The sequence below is a fragment of the Pipistrellus kuhlii genome, unplaced genomic scaffold, assembly GCF_014108245.1.
Source record: "Pipistrellus kuhlii isolate mPipKuh1 unplaced genomic scaffold, mPipKuh1.p scaffold_m20_p_5, whole genome shotgun sequence".
Taxonomy (NCBI): domain Eukaryota; kingdom Metazoa; phylum Chordata; class Mammalia; order Chiroptera; family Vespertilionidae; genus Pipistrellus; species Pipistrellus kuhlii.
Genome location: NW_023425551.1, coordinates 13,646,807 through 13,659,614, shown reverse-complemented (window position 1 = coordinate 13,659,614; position 12,808 = coordinate 13,646,807). Strand labels below are relative to the sequence as shown.

Genomic DNA, 12,808 nt, shown 5'->3' with positions numbered 1-12,808 from the left:
TTGCTGGCATAGGAGCCTCAGGTTGGACAGTATCCAGATTTCTTAATGTCTTAGCATTAACTTTATTTGACCAGTTCAAGCAAATGAGCCACCTGAATGACACGATTTAAAAGGCTATCTATCAACTGTATTGTTGGATTTAAATAAAGATGTTACTATGTTAAATTAAAAAATAGTATTTGACTTAAAATATCGAGTAATGTACAAGTGTGTAAACAATTAAAATTCTTATTGATCTAGAAGATAATTTATGAAATTTACAGACCACACTATTGATATGAGAAAAATTTATGAGATGGTAGCCAGAAGACTGAATGGAGAGGTGCTTGACTGCCTGGGGAATTTGATAGGACTACAAAACTGAAGTATCAGAAAAATAACTGCGTGAAAAATCATGAAAGAACTATTTACTCTTCTCAAAAGCATATCTGTGTTACAAAGTTCATAAAATGTGGGTGAAGGAGAAACCTTGTTAAATAAATTTAAAATTTTAAAGTATGTACTTAAGGCCCGCCATTGTGGCTCAGTTAAAGATGAGCATAGACCCATGAACCAGGACATCACCATTCAATCTGCAGTCAGGGCACATGCCCAGTTGGCGGGCTCTATCCCTAGTGTGGGGTGTGGAGGAGGCAGCCCATCAGCGAATCTTTCTCAACAGTGATGTTTCTATCTCTCTCCCCCTCACCTTCCTCTCCTAAGTCAATAAAAACATATTTAAAAAAATAAAAATAATATGTGTACTTAATGTTTTAGCAAAAGGAAAAATGTAACAAATCATGTTGTTTTATATATGATATTAAATGCCTACAGCAAGTGCTTGTAATGATCTATAACCTGCTTTCCATTTCTTATGGGAAGAAAGACCCTCTTTTTATTCCTCGATGTTATTATTCCCAATTTCTTGAAAGACTTGAGTACCATTAGCTTGTATCATTCTCCTTTTGAGGCATAATTTAAAATCATTTACAAATATCATAGGGAAGCTGATACATAAACACTTGAATTATTTGTTACACGGATGTCATTCTGTCTTCTCTCAGTCTCTAAGGGCAACTCCCCTTTACCTCAACATTTAAAAGGTAACAAGAAAATTAAACAACATGAAGCATGAACTAATAATTTTCTTTTTTTTACCTGGAACTGGATGAAAATTTTAATGAAGGGAATGATAAACAAATAGAATAACATTGATTTTGAAGTGACCCATTCATTTAAGTACACAGATGATAGAAAATAAGAAAATACATAGCTCTAAGACAAATATTCAAATATTGTTTTTGCTTGTTTTTTTAGTGTGTGTGTGTGTGTGTGTGTGTGTGTGTGCGCGCGCTCGCGCGCGCGCGCTAGGTAGGAATTTAGCTGTGGTAAGAGAACATTGACTCCTGTAGCCATTGTGATTAATAATTTTCATCATCTCTATTTTCACCTCCCTGCTCCCAAAGACAATGTTGAATAATACACTGATAGTCCTTTTATAATTTCTATTGCTCTGAACCTTAGTTTAGTGGGAAACCTTCCTAGGTAAGGTTTTTGTTTTTTGTGTGTATGTTTTTCTCACTCACAAGCTTACTGCTAACTGAAGAAAAGAGGGATGTGAGATGTTTTTCAGGGGGAGGATGATAGCCTAGACCTATCCCTATCTAAGATAGGCTGAAAAAATGGTCCCAATGATATCAGGTCCTAATCCCTGGAACCCATGACTATCACTTCATCTGAAAAAATGGTCTGAGAGGGGAGAGTATCTTGGATCATCTATATGTGCACATGCAATCACCAGTGTCATTATAAGTGAGAGGTAGAGGGAAATTTGAGAAGATGAGAAGACAGTGTGAGCAATGAGACATTAAAGTGATGTGGCAACCGAGTAAGAAAAACAGCAACCTGCAAACATTGGAAGATTCAAGAAGTTAATTCTCAAATCCTGGAGTCTTTGGAGAAAGTATGGCCTGCTGCCATCTTGACTTCAACCTAGTTTGAATTTTTGGAGCCCAGAATCTTGAGGGAATAATACATTGTTAGCCTTATAAATTCCTGTCATTTATAAGGAATCAGATTTGCAAATGTTAAAGCAGTCCTAAGAGACAAATACATTATTCCCTGCTCTATAGTGGGAGAGTTAATCTGGAGACAGTTTTTGTTAAATCCTCTTTGACCAGAAGATGAAACAATTTGGAAGGATATCAGATTGAGAGATATTTAGTTTATTTATTTGGTAAGATGATTGTAGAAGTGTCATTGTCCTTGAGATTTACTGTGTTAACTGATTTTTCTCTGGCTTTGTGGCTTCTGTTTGTTTCTTTGATTGTTCTTTGCATTTTAGTAATGAACTGCATTTTGATATGTGACACATATGTGTAAAATAGTATTTGTAATGGTAATAATTGGATAAGAATATACTTTCATGATTTGTGACTTCAATACACCTTTTAAAACCATGTGAAATAAAAAACAAATAACTAATTTAAATGTATAATTGCAATTTTATACTGTTTAGCTCTAGAATAATGAATAGAAGTCATTAATTGGAAGTTAATAAGTAACATCAGCATGGTTTACCTTGTATTTGAGGTACTGCCTGTTTCAGCTGATACCTAGTGTACATTTGGGATTTATTCGCACCACACCTCTGGGTTTGGTGGTGTATTAGTTATGAAGAATATTAATATTGCTGCAGAACAATTACATGTTCATTTGCTAACTGTTTAAAATTCATGCATAATTTATTGAAATGAATAGATATTTTATAAATAAGCCTTCTTGTTCTCAAGGGCCCCAAACCAAAATACATATGCTAATATAAGCTACTTTTTACCTTCAACATAAAAAATTTAATATGTAGTGATATATTAATTTCATTAATGCTAGGTTTCACTTCTTATAATCATGCTGTTAATCAAGGCATATACTTCAAAGGCTTTCTGAATGTTGCCATATTTCCAAATACGAAGTTACTGCTGTGATTACGGGGCTGCCCCTTGTGTTGGCTTGGCCATAACAAATGAGATGTAAAACTGATCAGAGTGAATTGTTGCCCTACTTCAGACCAAGAACTTCATTACGTAAAACTCATTTCTTCAGACACAAAAAAACCCCTCGTGTTGTATATTAACTTTTGGTTTTAATATTTATGCACTCTGGCAAAAGCAAAAACAAAAAAAAATTGCATTAAATATATGGTTTCTTGATGTATTTAGAAATAGAAAGCCTTTTAAAATTCTTAAAACAATGCATAGTTTACCAAGGAAGAAATTATAATGCCAAGAAGTTAAATAACATGTTTAGGTTTACCAGCTATGTGTATATGCATTTTTTGAAACTAGATCTCCTGACTTTAAGCTTTGGGTTCTTTTACATGTCATTCTTTTTGAAAGATAGATGTGCGAGAAGAAATATTACTCTTTCGTTTTTCTCTTCTTTGTAATGTTTTGTTGTAGCTTTTCCCCCTTTCTCCTCTCCCTGCCCTCTTCTGCTGGTCTCTTGTTTTTCATTTTCCATGACGATGCTGGGCAGAGATTTGATGGGTGAGATTTAACATTCAATATATAGTCATTAGGTCAGGTCAGAATACCCACAAAGTTATAGATGACCCTAGTTTTGTTAGTTATAATTAATGGGGCAAATCATTTCATCATGCTAAACGCCAGACCTCTTCATGTTGTTTGGCTGTAATGTGAGTGAGGCATTGCTGCTCTGAGGTAGAACTCCCCAGTAAGCTATGAATTTAGCATCTTTTCCTATTTAAGTTAGTTGGTGTCTGAGCAACATGGAATGAAAATGAGCATTGCACATATGAGGAAACTCAGTTTTCTTGTAAAATGCAGAGTGCTTACGCTATGTACAACATTTAGATAGCCTGAAAATACCTTTGCTTTTTTCCTTTTATGTGTATGTCTATTCGGCTTAAATTTAGTGTAAACTTTAGAAAATATGTCAACTTTTTCTGTCTACCAAAACTTTTGTATATTAAAAAAATTGAATGATGCTAGACTGGTTCATTGTATCAAATGTCTAGCTCCATGCTACTTTAGGTGATAAAAAAATAAAAATTTGAAGCATTTTTTTGTTTTATTTAATCCTTTTCTTTTGTAACTTCTCAAATGAAGTCAGTTGTGAAATTGGAAATCATTCACCCTTTGCACAATTTTGAATATTTTTTAAATTGATTTCAGAGAGGAAGGTTGAGGGAGACAGAGATAGAAACATCAATGGTGAGAGAGACTCATTGATCTTGATCAGCTGCCTCCTGTACACCTCACATGCGGATCAAGCCTTCAACCTGGGCATGTGTCCTAACCTGAAATTGAACCATGACTCCTGGTTCATAGGTCAAAACTCAACCACTGAGTCACACTGGCCAGGCCAAGTTTGTGTATATTGTTGAAAAATTTTCAAACAATAATGTACAGATTTTATAGTTAAATTTTATAAATCAGGTATTAATAACTACTTTTTCAAGAAAAATAATTCTAAACACAGTTTATATAGCACCTATGTTATTTGATAAAAGTTTTGTTTTCACTTTAAGCATGATCAATGTGAAGTACAAATTCATATGATACTATCAATAACTAGTTTGAAAGCATAGCCATAAAGGTCATAATTAATTATGGAAATATTGTAAATCAATATTCTTCAATGGATTTTGGATTTTTTAAAAAATACTGTTACTAAATACTCCCTCCCTCTAATCTGTTATCCTTTATGACAGCATCTGTTTGTTTTCTACATAACTCTTAATTTTTAATAATTAAGTTGAAAAAATAATAAAATAATGAATTTGTTGATTTATTGCTACTCTGTCTCCCTGTCCTTATTATGTGAATGCTCAATATGAAAAAACATCCAAGCAATTAGTAGTTACTGAATAAATACTTATCATATATTTTGGAGGAAAAATCTTGAAAAAGACTAGCCTGTGTAGAGATACAGTCTTATCCCTTATGTTAAGAATGTTTGTAACAGGTGTACATAAGGTGAAAACTATATTTTTATACAATTAAGATTTAAGGGCTATAACTGAAAATGCTTACTTCATCTCAAGCTGTATCAGAAAGTAAAACCTGCTTATAGGCTTTTTTTCTTTTGCATTGTATTTTATTCCAAACGTGCATTTTCATTAAAATAGAAAATCCAGTTTGAAAGACACTAGCTGTCCTTAACTTTCCTCTATATGTATCTTCTCCAATTTACCCCTATGGGGATCATATTATACAGTTCCATTCACTATCTCCTATATGATTTGCTTTTTCTTTTTTAACACTATTTTTAGCAGCTTTATTGAGAGAAATTTCACACCACAAAATTCATCCATTTACAATGACTTCTAGTATATTTAGATATTTGGTGGTTTCTAGTAATTTTAGAGTTGGCAGCCATCACCACAGTCAATTTTAGAACATGCTCATCACTCTAAAAAGAAACCCTGGACACATTGGCAGTCACTCCCCAGCCCCTCATTGCACAGCTCTGAGCAATGACAGCCACCATGAACTTTCTATATAGATTTGCAGGTCATGTCAGAATCTCTCTTGTTTTTATGACTGAGCCATGTTCCATTGTGTGGATGCCCTACCCTTTGTTTAATCCAATAGTTCTAAATATTGTGCATTTTTTAATGCAAAAAATACTGTGGGTATTCATTGATGTTACTGTGGATACAGTGCTCCTTTTTTCCTGGAGAGACACTGAAGATTGCAATCAGTGTGACATGACAGAACCCTTGGTTTCACTTAAAGGAGCTGTTTGCTTTTTACAGCAACTGCACCATTTCAGTCTCACCCATCTCTTCCATGTCCTCGCCAACACTTGTTATTGTCTGACTTTTTTTCTTTTACCCATCCTTGGGTCTAATGATGTTGAGCACCTTTTCTTGTCCTTATTGGTCATGCCCATCTTCTTTGGAGAAATATCTGTTCAGAAATGTTTTCAATTTTTCTCTTTAGCTGCTTGTCTTATATTGAGTCAAAATAGTTCCAGATGTATTATAGATTAGCTTTCAGGCTTAACAGAAAACCTTTAACACAATTTTAAGGCAGTTGCAACTTTATTTAGATGAACTCTTTTCTTTAAAGCTTTTTGGCTTTTGGAAGTGTTCTTGATCACAAAGTAGTAGTTCGAATGTCTTCATGACATAGCATGGACAGAGGTAGCTTTGTGAAGGCCCTCATAAAGTCCAGTATCAAATTTCAGCTACATTGTTGTTACATAAGGAAAAGGTGTTCTAATTCATCATTCACCTTTTTTATAAGTTCAGACATTGAACTAATGTTTCCTGGTGTTTCAGAAAAAATATCTAAGCTATCCAAAATTAAGTTGAGGTGTACCTTTGACATTTGAGTATAATATTTGATGCATTGCCTTAATCCATGCTACTCCCAAAGGCCAGTGATCTGTAATGATTTGTGATTTTGCCTTAGTGTAAATTTTAATTCATTACACTCTAAAGTGGGGATGTGGAAGTGAGTCAGCACATGGACTAGCTTCTGATTTCTGCTTTGCTGTGCCTTCCTCCTTATTTCATCTGAAGTAGAAACCAGAGCAAGAAAACACAGACCATGTAGCCATGTTTCATGAATGAAATAATGAGAGGAGTATTCATTAATTCGAAGATTTGTAATGGTCTTAGGACCTCAAAAAGGTCAAAGATCACTCTGTTAGTAGCAATCAGAGCTGGCCATTTCTAAATATTTTTTTCTTTATTTCACTTGTTTATTGTCCTTTTATAAGTTTATTGCCTGGAGAGGCATGATTTTAATAAGAGGAAACTTGTTGTTATGCGTCATATTCCATTTGTGAAAGTATTTGCTCTTTAAAATGACAGTTGCAGGACCACTCATGCACTAGGTGCTTTTTTTTTAAATGTGTGTATTTATAAACATTTACATTATTATGAATAAATACATAATTTATTAAGCCTTTAGGCTTTGAGAGCCATTCGTATATTTGTATGTATGACAGTCTTTTGGATTTTTACTAATTACATTACACATTCATCTCTCCTAGAACCGCCAAGACCCATTGCTCCTCCCCAGTTGCTTGGTGTTGGCCCTACCTATTTGCTGATCCAGTTAAACGCCAACTCCATCATTGGCGATGGCCCCATTATCCTGAAGGAAGTGGAGTACAGGATGACATCAGGTTCCTGGACCGAAACCCACGCAGTCAATGCCCCAACCTATAAGTTGTGGCATTTGGATCCAGACACCGAATATGAGATCCGTGTTCTACTTACCAGACCTGGGGAAGGTGGGACTGGGCTCCCTGGACCTCCACTGATCACCAGAACCAAATGTGCAGGTAAGACTGATAGCAGGCCACTCTGGCTAGTGGCAACATCTTGCATAAAACATACAATATACATACAATATTTAAAGTTCTAGTTATTTGGTACATGATATAATCACACTAATCGAAGCGTTTCAGTGAATTTGGTAAATTGCAGCCTTGGTTCTGTGATAATTTGACTGATTTAGCAGTGGGAGTCCTTCTCTACATTATTCAGTATTATTTTGGCACCATAATCTTTTCTTGTATGGTAATTTTGCTCAGTTTGCTTATATTCACCTCCAAATCTCCCCCAGACACAGGTGAAAGTACTGAGAGCAAACCTTGGCAATGCAAGCACCTGCGTAATACCCTCCTATGGTGTGGAAATTATTTTACTCAACCATTGCTGAGGAATATCTGATAATATGAGAAATGTTACTCTGAATCAAGTCTCAGTGGCCAGCCCTTCTATTCAGAAAATTCACTTGATGAGGATTAAGTGAACAGTGCAGAATACACTCCCTATGCCTGAAACAGTGGTGAAAATAATAACATATGGAGAAAACACAAAGAAAGAATAAAAAGCAATGCATAACATAAATCATAGTTCCTTATTCTACCATGCTGTTATAGTGGAAGAAATTGTTAGCTATTTATTAAGAGCCACTAAAAAATGTAATTATCTTAGTTATTAGATTATATTTTTTGCTGCACTCTTTATTTTATTATTGAACATAGTGTAGTTGAAAGACATTTTTTATTCTATCAAGCATTATGTCGAAACACCTGCAGAATTAGTGCATGAATCTATGAGTGTTGAAAAAGACTGTGATGATCTGTGAAAACGCAAATTTGTCCATTCAATGTCTTTTGTTTCTTGAACATCTGTTCAGCATTTACAATATTTTGGGGCTATCCTCCAAGAATACTGATATCTTGCTCTACAGAATATCTATACTGCTGTGTCCTTTTATTCTAGGAAATGTGACACATTGTCCTTATTGTAGTAGATGAACTTTCTATGGGAGAGACATGTTCACTCCACAACCTCAACTAGTCAGAGGAATAATTAAAGAGGAGACAGTTCTGAAGTTGAGAAGTAGCTCATTCTATCTTTTGAAGTTCAACATTCCATGCCAACACAAAAGAATGAACAATGGGGTTCATTTTACAAAGGAACCTACACATTTTCAAATAAAATTACATTTTTCCTACATTTAATTCTTACAGCTATATACAAATTAGAATCATAGTGGTAATTTTACTGTTTTAGGAGCCTGCCTCTTGACTTCCTATGCCCAAACTTCTCTCTTAAATATCACATTTGCATTCTTACGTTTTTTTTCATCAAAGTAGACAATTAACAATATCACACAACCTTTTTTGCTAATAATGTAATTTTTGTTTAATGTGGGAATCTATCTATCTATCTATCTATCTATCTATCTATCTATCTATAAAGCCAGGATCCATAATGACCAAGGCTTGACCTAGCACTTGAAATCAGTCCTGGCTCAGCGACCCACCACTGACTGCAGAGGGGGCTGTGGATCAAGCTCAGAGAGAGAGGCAAGGTCTGATCCCCAGCCTCTGTGGCAACTGCTGATCAGTCCTTGCCTCTCTCTTTCTCTCCTGGCTTTGCCAGCAGCTGCACCTCTGTTTCTCTCCGGGACTCCTTGGGGGCTGCTGATCAGCTTTGCCTTTTGATCAGGCCCAAAGATAGTAGGCCTGGAGAGGCTGACTGGCATAGAAACCGATTAATCAGAACCAAATCTGGGTGAAGTGCCAGGAACCAATGGATGCCTAGGAGGCGAAGCTTTTGATGCTGGCATAGAAAACGACCAATCAGAACCTAATCCGGGTGAAATGGGAAGTCAGAACCTAAGGTAGGGGCTGAGGGGTGGTTTTAAGGGCAACAGCTCTTTGGTATAAGGTGTAAGAAAGCTGTTCAATTTTTTCATGACCGGTTTGGTAGTATAGTGCATATGGCTGGCTATCAGTCCAGATATAGGGATTATGTGTTTTTGTCTGCCAAGAGCATCTCTTCCTGCTGAAAAAGGCTCCCCCTTCTCACGTTAGCAATCCTATCCTATATAATCTATCTATACTCTTAAAAGGGTAATATGCTAATTGGACCGGATTGACTGACCATCCTCCAAATGTCCGACTTCCTTCCAGACAGAGCCATGGTGGTGGGGGCTGAGGCAGAGGCAGTTAGGGTGATTAGGCCAGCAGGGGAGAGCAGTTGGGGGCAACCAGGCTGCCAGGGGAGGGCAGTTGGGGCAAGATCAGGCCAGCAGGCAGGGCAATAAGGGGCAATCAGGCAGGCAGGAAGAGGCAGTTAGGGGTGATCAGGCAGACAGGCAGGTGAGCAGTTAGAAGCCAGCAGTCCCAGATTGCAAGAGGGATGTGATCAGGCCTAAACCAGCGGTCAGACATCTCCCAAGAGGTCCCCAATTGGAGACGGTGCAGGCTGGGCTGAGGAAACCTCCACTCCCCATGCACGAATTTTGTGCACCATGCCCCTAACTATTTGATATTAGTTATTGGTGTAAGGGCCAATGGAGATTGTCAGTAAATGGGATTAGGTTTTAAAGCTAGGTCTTCTGTATCAAGTGGATGCCAGCATGTTAATGAGCACTGATATATCCTCATTGAATGCTGATGTTCAGAATCCATGTTGAACTGAAATTAAAATGCATATCGAAATGCAATAAAGATATTGACTAGAAAAGAGTTTTAAGGTACTTTTATTTTAAGATTAATCTTACCTGTGTGAGAGGGGATAGAGTGAAAATAACATGCACTCATAACTATTTTCAAATGTAAAAATGTCTTGACATTTTGGAACTATGTATTTTTTTCTAATTATTTATTTGAGGAATATTTAATTTGTGGGCTCTGTAGCATACAGTGGTATCAGGCTCACTCTTAGTTTTCATTTCAGCTGTAGAGAGTTCATTTGTTTTTAAAACTATCTTTCATATGTGGTCTTAGTCTCATGTCTATTAATTTATTAATGTCCTCATAAGTTCTGTTTGATACAGATTTTTATAGTAAAAAGGGCTTATAGATGAGATATTTACATACATTATAGATTTGGAAGAACTCGGGTTACTATTTTACAAGGATTGTCTACTAATCTTGCTCAATTGTTAGAAAATGAGGGAAAGCTTATGAAAGCATATATTGTATTAACTCTAAAACAGTTTTTGAAAAGCAGAAGTTAAATATAACTGATAAACATTAAATATCTAGACACAGAGTCAGTGTTACAATGTCCATCTATATACTTCCCTTCTTCAAGATCCATATTCTTTTCTCCAAATATAAGATCCGCCCAGACTTACCAGGACTGACCCTGGCCTCAGCCTGGTTTCCTATAACAAGGAAACAGAACACAACTTATAAACTAGCTATGCTATTATCTGATATTTAGGACAGATTCCAAAAGCTTAAAAATTCTTCCTACAATGGTTATATTTTCATGCATCCAAGCCCTTACCACAAAGGCTGCCACATAGGGAGTGTTAAGTAAAACGTAGCCATAAATATTGCTCTTATGATTATTATTAATGAAGATGTGTGCATGTTCTTTATCTCACTGTTTTGAAGTAAAGAAAATGCATTACTTCAAAATTAAAACATTCTTTTGAAAAGCAAAAATATGAAATTCTTCCTAATCTGGGGAAATGATTCCTCTGAAACCCCAAACATAGCCTTTGGGTCAGTTTCCATCTAATTGTACTAACTTGTGCAGGCTGAAGATGGTTCTGTAGCTCATTCATTTTAATCAATGCTGGGAGAATGCCAGAGTGTAGTTGCAGTGTTTTACCATTAATATCAGGTGATTGAATAAATGTTGACTATATTGGATACACCCTACATGTTAGACCACCAGGAAGCCTAATCTATAATAATATGTAATATGCAAATCGACTGAACAGCCTAACAGCGGAATGACAATTTGGACAACCTTCCGCGTGAAGCCAGGGCTGCTAAGGCCTACTCTTGCACGATTTCATGCATCAGGCCTCTAGCAATAAATATAAAATCTTTGCTGTGTTTGTTTCTGATGCCAATTTCACATGAATTTCTTGTAAATAACAAATATATGATGATTATTTTCTGCCTCTGAAAGATTCTTATTTTATTTTGGTATAGCACAGAGGGAGAATATTTTGCTATTAAGTACCAATCAAAAAGTACATTAATTATAATTTACTATGTTAAGTTTTCCATTTTAATGTATTTATGCCAATTAAATTTTATTTCTAGCAATAGTATATTTATTTCCTTGGCAGAAATCTGTCTATAAATAATTGTATAGCAAGTTAACTAAATGGTTTTATATATGCGTGTCAGTGAGGAAATTTTGTATTTCAACGCATTGATGTAGATTTTCATAGTTCAGTACTGATTAGTATTGCTTTATGATCAGCATATGAAGTTGATTTATCATGATATCTTATTTTCAGACCAATCCTGTGAATTGCATATATTATTATGCAATTTTGTAGCTCGTGAAAGGGAGACTCGGAAAAAAACTAAACAATATTTGTCTCCTATTAGACAACTCAGCATTGTCTCAAACCCATGTCCTGAAAAGGGGCTTTTCCTTGATGTGCCTGAATTTTTTTCCACTCCCCCTCTTATAGGTGGTTTCTTTTCTATTTCATGAATAAATGAAAATGCAACACACAAGTCTGGGAGAATTATACATTTTTACAAATCATACCTGCATGGTTAACTTATTCCCTGGAAAACATAGTTTGATATCCTTAACTTCACTTTTATTGCAAGCACAATTTATTAATGTGCTTAAAACTCACCATCTGGCCTAACCTGAGAGACCCTGAAGCAGGTCATTTCACTCACCAAATGATTTTCATGTGCTTTAGAAAACAAAACAAAACAAACAAAACAACAAAGAAAAGCATCAGCAACTAGGTAGGACGTTTTCAGATAAGGATACATTAAAATATTTTTTAACACTTCTTTGACTGTTTAAAATATTTAACTTGAGTTTTTAAGCATAATGCTTCTTCAGGCATTTTACAAATTTTAAAGAAGGTATAAATGTGAAGTTGTCTTAAATGGGAAATAATTCAAGAACTCCATTAAACAGCCAAAGAAAGTATGCTTGTGTGTGTGTGTGTGTGTGTGTCTGTTTCCCCAGGGTATACCATCTGGTATTGAAGCTAAGGAAATACAGTTTCTCTTTCTCTTATTAAATGGCAGTAAAATATGCCATCCTCTGAAATAGTCTGCATCACATGCTTTGGCAATTGCATGTTAAAATTGCTCTTTTAAATTGCCTTCTCCTCCTGGGTAACCATTGTGGTGCTGTGCTATGATTAACTGACATTTGAGCAGCATCTCCCTCACGGGGAAGGTCAAGAGTTCAGGTTGTCCAGGATGTGATATATTTATTACAGTTGGAAAAACTACTTTCTGCCCTTATATTGAGGTTTGATGCTCTTGGCAATTTTCAGTGAAACATGTAAATCTATGAAGCAGTCAAAGGGAGAGTGTCTTA

At 35.7% G+C, this 12,808-nt stretch overlaps 1 protein-coding gene across 7 annotated transcripts in view; it reads left to right on the top strand.

The window, feature by feature from the left end:
* PTPRK (protein tyrosine phosphatase receptor type K) overlaps positions 1-12,808 on the top strand; it is a 452,587-nt gene that overhangs the window by 272,791 nt on the left and 166,988 nt on the right. For all 7 annotated transcript variants that reach the window (XM_036414972.2, XM_045572992.1, XM_045572993.1 and 4 more), the window contains exon 7: positions 7,006-7,299. In XM_036414972.2, the coding sequence (XP_036270865.1) occupies positions 7,006-7,299 (294 nt within the window). The remainder of the gene's footprint in view (positions 1-7,005; positions 7,300-12,808) is intronic.